Genomic DNA, 12,866 nt, shown 5'->3' with positions numbered 1-12,866 from the left:
AAAGGTTTTAGATGTCAACCCAAGAGACCTCCACAAGTTATTTTGCTGGGGCAGAACACGAAATAAATTGAAACCTGTCCAAATAATTCATTTAATCTGACGAAAATGTGATTAAACCAATCTGCTTTTTTTTTTTTCCACCCTAGCTTGCACTTAGTATTTTGGGCAGTTATATTGCTCAAAGGTCAAGAGTAGCCCAACTGAATCCAACATACATTGCTCACTTTTTATTTTAAAGTTTATTGAGTGTTAGCGATCACTATTTCATCTTTACTAATGGAAAACACCAGCAGATTTACGACGTTAAAAGGTCACTCAATATTTAATTTCGCAAAAACACTGCCGGATCAGGAAAGGCCAGCAAGGAGTCAGGATACGTTCTCTTGGGTTTAGATGTAATGAAACCGAGAAGAAAGAACTAAGAGTTCCGCTTTGTAAATCCTTTGTAAGGCCACCCCTGGAATCCTGCATCCAGTTTTGGTCACCACATTGCAAAAAAAAGATGTTGAGACTTTGGAAAAAGTGCACAGAAGAGCAACTAATAGGATTAAAGGCCTGGAGACAAATCATACGAAGAACGGTTGCAGGAATTGGGTACGGCCAGTCTAGAAAAAGAAGAACCGGGGGTGACATGATAGCAGTATTCCAGTATTTGAGGGGTTGCCACACCGAAGTTGAGGTCAACTTATTTTCCAAAGCATCAGAAGGCAAGACAAGAAACAATGAATGGAAACTGATCAAGGAGAGAAGTAACTTGGGATTAAGGAGAAACTTCCTAACAGTGAAGACAATTAACCAATGGAACAGAAGTTGCCTTCAGGAGTTGTGGGTGCTCCATCACTGGAAGTTTTTAAGAAAAAACTGGACAGCCACCTGTCTGAAATGGTATAGGATCTCCTGCTTGAACAGGGGGTTGGACTAGAAGACCTCCAAGGTCCCTTCCAGCTCTATTCTGATTGGCTGATTAACTGCTAAGTGACTTATGGGGATCAGGAGATCTTAGCATTGGGATGTCATTGCTCAAGACGGGGAGGTGGCTCCTTCAGCAAAGGGGATGGGAATCGTCACGTTGGCCCTGTCCCTAAAGGTAAGCTAGTCAACAGGCGCTCTCATACTGTCATGTTCAGATTATTTTCCTTCTTGGAAACCAGTTTTTTCTTGCATCAAGGCAGTCTGACCTGGGATAGAAACATGCCACTGGCTCTGCTGTTTCCAACCCAGCCATCTCTCCTGAGTAAACGCTTGTCTTTGTGTCTTCTGCGCAATGCATGGTAAATGATGCATCATCCTAACCGCCGTCTTCCATTCCTGACATCTGAAATCATCCCCGATGAGGTCCTTCCCCCTCAGATTTGCTCAGTTCCTCCTCTTTTTTCAGGCTCTTCCCACGTGACTTGCGAATCCACCTGCTCCACGTCAGAAGTTCTTCCCTGCGGTCCTATCTTCGAATTTTTAGCTTCAATGCTGGGAATTAACTCTGCCTCAAAATATTTCAGCCCTGACTCATCCCATTCAACCTTTTCCTGTGTTATAGAGCTGCCCAGAATGTCGATTCCTTCCTTATCATGTCCAACTTTTTCTTCGTGGTTATCTCTCGCTTCTCTAATGCTCATCTCTGCATTTGCACTATAGGCCATTACTTCTTCCCCATTTTCTTCAGTGGCTCTGACTTCAGGGCTTGCCTCATAACAACTTGGACTTGCTTCGTGTCCAAATAATTTTTCTGGCTTGGAATTGTCACCAATGTCCCCTTTTTCCTTCCTCAAAGCTACTTCCTCCACCCAATCCAAATCATTTGATGCCTCCATTCCTCTTTGGGATTTTTCTTGTTGGATTTGAGAAGAATCCTCTTCTTCAAGACACTTGATTCTCATATCTTCCTTGACATGTTCTGATTCAAGACCCACATCGGCCATTTTCCAATCAAGATTATGAGCTTCGGTTTCTCTGTTCTCACAGCTTCCTTCATATTCTCCCTTTCCAGTGAAAATATCCAGCCGAAACCTCACTTCAGCCTCATAGTGTCCTTCTCTGGATTCTTCTTCAGTCTCGTAGTGTCCTTCTGTGGATTCTTCTTCCGTGACATTCATCGGCGTTACTGCCATCCCATCAGAGTTACTATGGGTTGTTCTGAGGTCTTGCTTTTCTGTCAGTGTTATAAAATCAATCTCTCCATTTTCATCCCAGGCCTTAGAATTCATCTCTGCAGCTTCAACCTCTCCTTTCGCTTCCTGTAGTCCTGGTCCTAACTGTTGTTGATTCTCAGAATGTTCTACTGTACAGTTTTCAGAATCGGGAAATAATTGTCTTTCCTTCTGGTCGTCTTGTGTTCCTCTTTGTTTTGCAACCACCATTTCTTCCGTTTTCTTCTGAGAGACAAAATCTTCTCTCTCTTTTTCCTCAACCTTTACCAATAGCCCTTCCTCTTGTTCAGCTACTTCTCCTTCATTTGTTTCATTCTTTATTGCCTCAAATTCTCTCTCTTGCTTCATAGCTTCTGGGTTGTTTTGCTTCTTTTCTGCTGCGAGGCCATTGCCAGCCTGCTCTTTTTGTTCCACAGAAGTTTCTTCAGATACTTCACTCCTCTCTTTTGAGAGGGGCTGCTGGAACAGATCTCGGTATCTCTTGCGATCCTCCACATGTTTCGATCTCATCCTCTCTCCCAGGATCCTTAACTCTTTTCTCACTGCGGCCGCCAGCGAAGGATCCAGTTGGGCTGCCTTCAAGAAATCTGCTCGGGCTTCCTTCTCATTCCAAACAGCAGCATGAGCTTTTGCCCGCTTGAAGTATGCCTTGACATTTTCTAGGAAAGAACAAAGATGGTTTACATTTTACATTTTCCTAAACAAATCTTGTAAAATGTGATCATTCACAACCACTTCTCAAATGTAGTCCTTTGTGATGACCCGGGACACGGCACAGAGATAACACAACCAGCTGGCAGTTCAAACTGTCCCTTTATTGCTCCAAATTTCCCCAAACGTTCCCACGTTTCTGGCCAGTTCCAGAGTAAAGTGATGTCAAACCCTCACAAACACCTCAAGCAGCCTCTGGCTGCAAATAGTCCAGCCCAGCTCTATGTACACCAAGGCTGCACAGCAATACATCCAGCAGGGCAAATCAAGGAGTTCAGGAAGTAAAGGATCCAGGTAATTAGTCCAGAAAGCCAGAAAGAATGCAAGGACTCTTGGGAAGTTCAAACACTTAACACTTCAGGAACTCAGTGTTTGTTCCTGACAAATGCCCCTCCCCACAGCGTCTCCTTAAGTCTCATTCCCCAGGTATGCCTTGTAAAGATAGGCGGGGCACTCTTCTCCCGAGTAGCCTGCACAGTCTGCGCTGTTCTCACCTTCTCTCCACTCTCCATGCTCTCGGATCAGGAGGGGGTGGTCCTTGCTCCTCACCTGAGCTCTAACTCTCAGGTTCATCCTGCCCCTGTTTCTCTCTGTCTACAAATTGTTCTAATCCTCAAAGGCCCTGGCCTAATTGGCCCTGCCCTTCCCCATTTTCTTCCGAAGCCAACAAAGCCACCCCCTCAATCTCTGTCGGCTCAGGTTCCAACTTGTCTTCCCCCACAGATTCAGGCTCTGATGGGAGCATGACACCCTTTATGTTCAAGGACCATTGTTATTGAGATGAGAAGGCCAAATCGTAAAGAAATTATTCTGTCACACAAACAACATAATCTTACAGAAATATGGCCTCTACCACAAACTATAATGTGCAGAAGGAGTAACTTGAGGAACAGGAGGAAGAGCCATAACCAAGACAACAGTCCAATAAAAGAAATAGGAGTCTAAGGTAGGAAATAGGATGTCCAAAACATCTCAGGTAGGACCCTCAAAAACCATAGTTTACACCCAACAATGGTTAAGTTCATTAAGCTAAAACCAAGGAAAGCAGATCAAAGTGATTGCCATACCCTTATGCTTCTGTAGAAGTTCTGTGGTGTGTTCCAACACTTCGTAGTATTCCCCTAACTCTAGCAGGCACTGGCAGTAATTCAACACAAGTGGTGTGACGAGGTTCTCTAGCGTCAGCCATTCTTCCTCCCATGGCTTCTCCTGTTAAGAGTTCCAGAAAAGAAGAAAATAGTCACTACCCAACTGTAAGGGCATGAGGAGAGCCCCGATCAGACCGTAGGCCCATCAAAAGACGGGCACATTTCATCATATGTGGTGGACTTGTGCTAAAACAAAAAAATGTTGGGCAAAGATACACATTTGGCTAGAAAAGAGAATAGGGAAACAACGTACATTTTAAACCTGAACTGTTTTTATTAGAGATAGATGGCCCTGGCCTCATCTCTGCCTCTGACACAGAGCTCTCGTCCGAGCCTTCCCCAGACTCCAGGACTGGCCCATGTTCCTCCCCAACCTCCTTATTGTCCGACTCTGCTGCCAGCTCCGCAGGCCACCGGCGGACCATAACAGAAACCTGGTACATCTTATTCCATCCATCTCTCACCTTAACCTGGAGATTGCGCAAACAGATGACGGCTTCCTGATATTTCTCTGCTGCTTCCTTGAATTTCCTGGACAAGACCAGTCGGTTACCCTCCGTGTGTAATTTTGGCACAGCAGCCAACTTCTCATCATTGCTCATAGCCCAGGTGTCTCTTCTGTAGGAAGAAGGGTCCTCCACCTTGAGAAACCAGGAAAACAATGGGTGGATACAAATTCTGCTTATCCAATTTACAACCCATCGTGTCCTTCACTCCCTGTCAGAGAAAGTTTAATAACAATAACAGAGTTGGAAGGGACCTTGTGGGTCATCTCGTCCAACCCCCCGCCCGAGCAGAAGACCCTACACCATTTCTGACAGATGGCGGTCCAGTCTCTTCTTGAAAGCTTCCAGTGATGAAGCTCCCACAACTTCTGAAGGCAACTCCTGTTCCATGGGTTGATTGTTCCCACTGTCTGAAAATTTCTCTGTCAAGCCTGAATTTGATTGGGGTGTGGGATTGTTTGTATCACTGGGTATTCTGACATGAATTCAGTTTGACACAGTTTGAAGCTGAAGGAGAATAGAGCCTTTAGTCAAAACATCATTCCTAGCCGATGTGTCAACCACATTTCAACGGCTGGTTGACCGGAGGAGGAGGAGAGAAGTTGCCAAGCAACCAGCTCCCATCTTGGTTGAACAATGTGACCGTTTGTTTTGGGAACTGGAGAAACTGAAACTTACATTGGGGTGAAAAGCCCAGGAACTTCAGTACTGGCTTTTCACCAGTTAGTGCCAAGATGGTGTATCTAAATAAATATGTTCTTTGAGAGAAAGGAATGCCTCAGAGTTCAATTTGTGATGGATGCATTATTTGGGATCTGACATTCTCCTTATTTCCAGGTTGAATCTCTCCTTGTTCAGATTCCATCCATTATTCCTTGCATAGCCTTCAAATTCTTTGGACAATATCTTGACCCCCTCTTCTCTGTGGCAGCCCGTCAAATATTGGAAGACTGCTATCATGTCTCCCCTGGTCCTTCTCTTCACTAGATTAGCCATGCCCAGTTCCAGAGATTATTATGTAAGATGGTCCACACATTTTAAGGTTGTCAAAGTTGAGAAACACTAACTCAGAAGACCTCAAAATACCTTTATGAAGTGAACTCACTTTGAATAGCTCCATGATGAAGATGAGGGGCTGAGGAGTCCTCTGTAGTTCATCCAGATCTTCATAGCCTGTGCTGTGATAGTCAAACATGTTGCCCATTCCACAATGGTGATTCTGTCTGTGGAGAGGATCTTTGCCTTCGGCAATTTGCCTCAAGCCCTTGGAGACCAAAGCATACATTCCTGTATGCTGGAAACACAAGACGAGTGACAAATTAGATCAAATTGCTCACAGATAGTGGAGCAGCAGAAGATACAATAAAGGAAGAACATCAGACAACAGCAGAAAAGGGAAGCTCTCTTCTAAAGAAGAGAAGAGAAGAGAAGAGACAAGACGAGAGAAGAGAAGAGGAAGAGGAAGAGAGAATAGAGAGTAGAGTAGAATAAAGAACAAAACAGAGAAAATAGAGGATGGGATGGGATGGGATGGGATGGGATGGGATGGGATGGGATGGGATGGGATAGAATAGAATAGAATAGAATAGAATAGAATAGAATAGAATAGAATAGAATAGAACAAGAGTAGAGTAGAGTAGAGTAGAGTAGAATAATAGAATAGAATAGAATAATAGAATAGAATAGAATAGAATAGAATAGAATAGAATAGAATAGAATAGAACAGAATAGAACAAGAGTAGAGTAGAATAGAATAGAACAAGAGTAGAGTAGAGTAGAGTAGAGTAGAGTAGAGTAGAGTAGAGTAGAATAGAACAGAACAGAATAGAATAGAATAGACTAGAACAGAACAGAATAGAACAAGAGTAGAGTAGAGTAGAATAGAATAGAACAAGAGTAGAGTAGAGTAGAGTAGAGTAGAGTAGAATAGAATAGAATAGAATAGAATAGAATAGAATAGAATAGAATAGAATAGAATAGAATAGAATAGAATAGAATAGAATAGAATAGAATAGAATAGAATTCTTTATTGGCCAAGTGTGATTGGACACACAAGGAATTCGTCTCCGGTGCATAAGCTCTCAGTGTACATAAAAGACATAAGTGATGAATCATGGTCATAGTCATCATAAATACCTTCATCATGAATCATCAGATACAACACTTAGTGACAATCGTGGGATACTAAATAAGCAATTCAACATAAATCATACTAGGAAACTAAATAAAACAATATAAATCGTAAAATACAAGCCACAAGGTTATAGTCATAAGTAAAAAAGGAGATTTTTGCAGAAAAAGAGAAATTCGTGGGGAGCTTGAAAGAAAGCAGGTGCAACTTCTGGAGGACCATGGGTTCACCAACCCTGTCCTTCAACCTTACCACCACCAACAATGCTTAGATAACAAGGAAACTCTTGCCTATATTCATTCTTATTCTGAAGATCACCACCTAATCTCTCAAGTGTCAGATGTTAGTTATTATTTATATTATATATGTATTACATCCCACAGCAATTACATTCAGGCCTTTGGTGGGTCACAGCATAAAAAAGCAATAACAATTAAAATGAAACATGTAAGAACCAACGGTCAAAGATGGACAATTCATGGGGCACTATAATAAATCTGGACTCTGTAGACGTTTCAATTCATTTTCAGAAACGTGCTGGTCACAGCAGCTTTTATAGATATGACAGGGCTACAGAAGATGTTTATTGCAGACAAGAAAGGGTTGTGCAGAACATAGAAATTGGGTTGCATATGTATGCCAGCTCCAGGGCTTTATCCCAGGGGTGAAATCTAATTTTTTTTCCCTACCGGTTCTGTGGGCGTGGCAGAAGGATATTGCAAAATCTCCATTCCCACCCCCCTCTGGGGCCAGTCAGAGGTAGTATTTGCTGGTTCTCTGAACTACTCAGAATTTCCGCTACCAGTTCTCCAGAACCTGTTAGAACCTGCTGGATTTAACCCCTGCTTTATCCCCAGATAAAATTAGGGGACTGGAGGCTAAAGCATATAAAGAACGGTTGCTAGAACTGGGTATGTCTAGTTTAAGGAAAAGGAAGACTAGAAGAGACATGATAGCAGTCTTCCAATATCTCAGGGGCTGCCACTAAGAAGAGAGAGTCAAGCTATTCTCCAAAGCACCTGAGGGCAGGACAAGAAGCAATGGGTGGAAACTCATCAAGGAGAGAAGCAACCTAGAACTAAGGAGAAATTTCCTGACAGTGAGAACAATTAATCCGGGGAACAACTGGCCTCCAGAAGTTGTGAATGCTCCAACACTGGAAGTTTTTAAGAAGAGATTGGACAACCATTTGTCTGAAGTGGTGTAGGGTTTCCTGCCTAAGCAGGGGGTTGGATTAGGAGACCTCCAAGGTCCCTTCCAACTCTGTTATTCTAAAATAAATTTGTGCTAGATTAGACCAAAGATTCTCACCAGGGTCAGATGCCTCCAAGAGACCAGGGATGAAATGCTACCGGTTCGCCCCAGTTCAGGCAAATCGGTAATGATTTTAAAAAAGCTACCGGTTCAATTGAACTGGTAGTTTAAAAAAGCTGAACCGGTATTTCTGATGATCAGCTGTGTCGCGCGGATTATATTTGCTAGAAAGCAGGAAATCCTGCTTTCTTAGCAAAACTAAATTGCACAGCACAGCTGTTCCCCCCCCCCCCCCCGGTGTTCTACTTAACTAGGGAAGTCTTATTTTTCCACGCAAAGGGTGCATTTGGCGCACAACGTGCATGCGTGGCCAATGAACCAGTGGCAAACTGGTTCAGATTTCACCACTGCAAGGGACCCTTCAGTAGGACATGAAACCAATTGTGACTACGACTGTTTTCTGTTACAAGCTATCTGAAGATACTAAAGGTATAAGGCAGTGATGGCTAATCTTTTTGCTATCGCGTGCCAAAAGCTGAGGGAGTGAGGGGTGGTTGCGCGTGCACATGCCCACACCCATAATTCTATGCGCCCTGCCCCCCCACATGCACGCGTGACCCCCTCACATGCTCCCCCTGCTTTTGGCATGTGATGGCACGGTGGGCCCAGTAGGCCCGTTTTTTTTGCCCTCCCCAGGCTCCAGAGGTTTTCTAGGAGCCTGGAGAGGGCGGAAACAGCCTTCCCCAGAGGCCCTCCGGAGGCCGGAAACAGCCCATTTGCCAACTTCCGGTGGGCCCAGAAGGCCCAAAAATCAGCTGGCCCGCACACGCATGCATGCTGGAGCTGAGCTAGGGCAACGCTCGTGTGCCCACCAATATGGCTCTACATGCCACCTGTGGCACGCGTGCCATAGGTTTGCCATCACAGGTGTATGGTCCTGGGATGGCAGCCAGCTGACAAGCTCAGTGTCTTTAACCACTGAGCCATTATGCCCCCCTTTTTACCTGAAGATATTATTGATCACCGTATCTCCTAACGGAGAGGCGGCAATGTCCATTCAAACCTAAGCTTAACATAAACATCGTCTTAGTTACACTCACTACAGCGTCGCACCAGAACTCCGCCACCTCGTTGATCCTCATGGAGGTCAGCAATGTCTCCCACACTTCGATTTTGAACATCTTCCCCACAATGATCTCCATGGGGACCCCACTATTCCGGCTGTCATCAATCACTGTCCGCTCAAAATCATCTTTCAGAGTCTGGAAGTGGAACGTGATCTGCATCGAAGGAAGATTACAGTGAATCCTGGTTAGTGGTGCGGGGCGGGACCTGCCTGGCTTTAAATATAGATCTTTGTTCTCGTTGTTTAGCAGCTTTTTCTTGCTAGGTGGAATCTCGATCGTAACTGATTCTCCTCTCTCCAGCAATGAGTGGATGGCATCGGCCCGTAAACACAAGTTGAGAGACGCAACAGTCTTAATCCATCTTGAGAAAACCTGTGTGTGTGTGATTTTTTTAGTTTTAGGGTTCTGACTTGTCTGCTTTCAGTAACAGTAACAGAGTTGGAAGGGACCTTCGAGGTCAACTAGTCCAACCCCCTGTTCATGCAGGAGACCTATACTAGGGATTCGAACCGCCAAACTGCCGACCTTTCTGATTAACAAGTTCAGCGACTTAGCCACTAAGTTGGAGTCACTTTCCCAGTTTAGGAGTCACAGCATTGAGTTCTCCTATGACCGCTGGGGCTACGGATGAGACAAGAGAACCTGGAATTGATGTCTGTCTATCTGTCTGTTGGTCTATCTATCGTCTACCCAGCTATCTGAGGACCCAGATTGTTGGGGGAGGGGCATATACTGACTCTGTAAACCGCTTAGAGAGGGCTGTAAAGCACTGTGAAGCGATATGTATGTCTAAGTAGCTATTTTCCTTCCTTCCTTCCTTCCTTCCTTCCTTCCTTCCTTCCTTCCTTCCTTCCTTCCTTCCTTCCTTCCCTCCCTCCCTCCCTCCCTCCCTCCCTCCCTCCCTCCCTCCCTGTCATTAGAATGCAGCATTGCAGGCTAATTCTGCCCATTGCTAGCAGTTCGATCTTGACTGGCTCAAGGTTGACTCAGCCTTCCGTCCTTCCGAGGTGGGTAAAATGAGGACGCAGATGTTGGGGACAATATGCTGACTCTGCAAACCGCTTAGAGAGGGCTGTAAAGCACTGTGAAGCGGTATATAAATTTAAGTGCTATAGCTATTTTCCTTCCTTCCTTCCTTCCTTCCTTCCGTCCCTTCCTTCCTTCCTTCCTTCCCAGTGGTTAGAATGCAGTGTTGCAGGCTAATTCTGCCCATTGCCAGCAGTTCGATCTTGACTGGCTCAAGGTTGACTCAGCCTTCCGTCCTTCCGAGGTGGGTAAAATGAGGGTCCAGATTGTTGGGGACAATAGGCTGACTCTGTAAACCGCTTAGAGAGGGCTGTAAAGCACTGTGAAGTGGTATATAAATCTAAGTGCTATTGCTGTCTCTAGTCTATGCAAACATTGTTTTCCTTAAAATAATTTTTATAAACTTAGAAGCTAAACACAAAGAAATGTAAGAAATGGGGGAAAAGATATAGAAGAAAAAATAGGATAGAAAGATTAAAGGTTAAAAAAAAACCCAATATAAACTGAGAGAAAAAAATAAAGAATATTTCCAGACAGAAACTCCACTGCAAACTGGGCATTCCCAACGAATGGGATCTGCTCCCCCCCCCCAAAAAAAACCCAGCCCTGTGGCTATTATGACTACTTACAGTTCCCATCTTAAACTCAACATTGCTACTTAGTGCATGTAGACATTTACCTTGCTCCCATCTTGAAAATGAGGCAGTTTCCCGTAACCTCCATGCAAAATCTTCTTCTTGACTCCTTCCATGCTAAGGAGGTAGGTTTCTTCCATAGTTACGATGTGGTGATTGTTATGTTCCCCTTTCCTTCAAAATTGGGAAAAGACAATTCTTCTCTTTACATGCACACAGGACACTTCAACCTACCTAATTTCCAATTATTTATACTGTACTTGCGTGCCGCAACAGATATCCAAACAGTTGCAACCGATTCTAGACAACTATCGGTAGAGCTCCTTACAGCACGAAGGACTCTTTTCAGAGGCCGAGAACATCTCTTCAAGGGCTCAGCAGAAGTTTTAACGTTCACTAATCTTTTTTCAGCCAGGTTAATGAAGGATTTGCCGTCTTAGGAATTTAAAATTAGATCAAGCTAAACAAAGGGTGCCACCAATAACTTTCCAGATGATACTAGAACATTCCTACAAAGAGTGCAGATCTAGGAAAATCTGGCTCTTCCCTTAAGCATTGGGATAGGATGGGGAAGTTGAACTGTAAGGATGTCTCATCTGGTGCCTGGGGGGAAAAGTACAGTAGTGGCCAGAATTGTGGAAACCTTTTGGGAAAAGTGTATTTTCTAAAACTAGTTAATAACCCCACTTTTTGGGGGAGTAGTACCATAAAAATTATATATCAATGGAAAGATAATTGAATCAAGAATGTAATGCAATAACTTTGATGATGGATTTGCTATTAGAATAGCAGTTAGAGTAAAAAGAAGAAAAGTGAAACACGTAGACAAAACGAGATATACAAAAATTATGTCAGTTAATACTTAGTTGGGTGACCTTTAGCATGAATTATGACCTTAAGTCTTCCCATGGAGTGAACCAAGTCTTTTAGTTCTGCAGCTGTTATAATGTGAAACCAAGATTGCATGATGGCTTCTGTTAACTGGGTTTTATTGCTTGGTCGCTTTTGACTAACAAGTTTCTTTAGTCGGCTCCATCGATTTTTAATTAGGTTAAGATCGGGGCTATTCCCAGGCTATTCCAGCAGTGGAATAGGATTATCTTGAAACTCCAAAAAAAAAAAAAAAAAAAAGTGTTGTTAGCCATCAAACCTCAAAAATACACTTTTCCCAAAAGGTTTCCACAATTTTGGCCACTGCTGTACCTTCGTTTCCATGTTTTATGGATTGTTCTTAACCACCTGGTATCACTGTATGAGGTTGGAGGCCATGTTAAGCCCTCTAAATAAATATGTTTTGAGGGAGAAACTCAGATCTGGAATGTGTCACTCTAGGCTCCATGCAAAGCTTACATAACTATACGGGTAATCCTCGATTTATGGCCACAATTGAGGCCAAAAGTTATGTTGCTAATTTGAGACATTTGTTGAGTTTTGCCCAATTTTACAACTTTTCTGGCCACAAGTGTTAAGTGGATTACTGCAATTCTTAAATTAGCAACGTGATTGCTAACTTAAGTCTGAGTCAGCTGCCAAGTATCTGAATTTTGATCACATGATCATGGAGATGCTGCAAAAGTTGAAAAATGGGCATAAGTCCCTATTTTCACTGTCGTTGTAACTTTGATCCCTAAATGAACTGTTGTAAGTAGAGAACTATATGTATGTTGCTCCATACATTTGTATTAGGCAGGGCAAAAAATTTCCTCCCTATGATGGAGCATCATAGACAAACTAATCCTAATCCTAATTCTTCCTCCTCTTTCATTGTACTTTTGGACCATTTTCTTATTCTTATTATTCCATACTTTGCATCTCTGTTTAAGCCTAAACTTTGTACATTCTAATTCCCATGTGATCAAATCCTTTTCGAGAGATTGGTTGTGATTGTGTTATCACACAAGGACTCTAGTTTATCACAAACAGAATTCTCGAGGAATAAAAAATACCTTGTTTTTTTCCCCAGACATCTGGGAAAAGATCTTTTCTAAGGCACGCTTGGCTGGGGAAATTCCGGAAGCGGAAGTCTATACAGCTTCAAGTTGCTAAGGTAAATTTTTGTGAGTGTCACTTTTTTGAAATTGGAGCTGTTGTGAGAATGATTGCTAGGTGGTTGGGCCATTATATGCAATATACTTAAATAGCATCAGATAACCTGTGAAATATATACCCCAAATAACATTAAAA

At 43.2% G+C, this 12,866-nt stretch overlaps 1 protein-coding gene across 1 annotated transcript; it reads right to left on the bottom strand.

The window, feature by feature from the left end:
* Nucleotides 1–224: 224 nt before the first annotated feature.
* LOC117665109 (uncharacterized) lies at nucleotides 225–10,956 on the bottom strand. The gene is made up of 6 exons (XM_087877464.1): nucleotides 10,727–10,956; nucleotides 8,995–9,174; nucleotides 5,615–5,803; nucleotides 4,468–4,644; nucleotides 3,923–4,064; nucleotides 225–2,803 (listed from the first exon to the last, which is right to left on the bottom strand). Exons 1-6 carry the CDS (start codon nucleotides 10,820–10,822, stop codon nucleotides 1,347–1,349), a joined length of 2,241 nt encoding a protein of 746 aa, XP_087733590.1. The 5' UTR covers nucleotides 10,823–10,956; the 3' UTR covers nucleotides 225–1,346.
* Nucleotides 10,957–12,866: the final 1,910 nt, after the last annotated feature.

This window comes from Pantherophis guttatus, chromosome 12, assembly GCF_059756535.1.
Source record: "Pantherophis guttatus breed Tessera chromosome 12, ASM5975653v1, whole genome shotgun sequence".
Lineage (NCBI taxonomy): Eukaryota > Metazoa > Chordata > Lepidosauria > Squamata > Colubridae > Pantherophis > Pantherophis guttatus.
This window is presented reverse-complemented; position numbering and strand designations above follow the sequence as displayed.

Excerpts from the sequence above, each read along its gene's own strand:
- LOC117665109 (XM_087877464.1), bottom strand. The coding sequence starts at position 10,822 with ATGGAAGAAACCTACCTCCTTAGCATGGAAGGAGTCAAGAAGAAGATT. Across the intron at positions 5,804-8,994 it reads AGTTCTGGTGCGACGCTGTA|CATACAGGAATGTATGCTTT; the intron begins GTGAGTGTAACT and ends TTGTGTTTCCAG. Across the intron at positions 4,065-4,467 it reads TGCGCAATCTCCAGGTTAAG|GAGAAGCCATGGGAGGAAGA; the intron begins GTGAGAGATGGA and ends AACTCTTAACAG.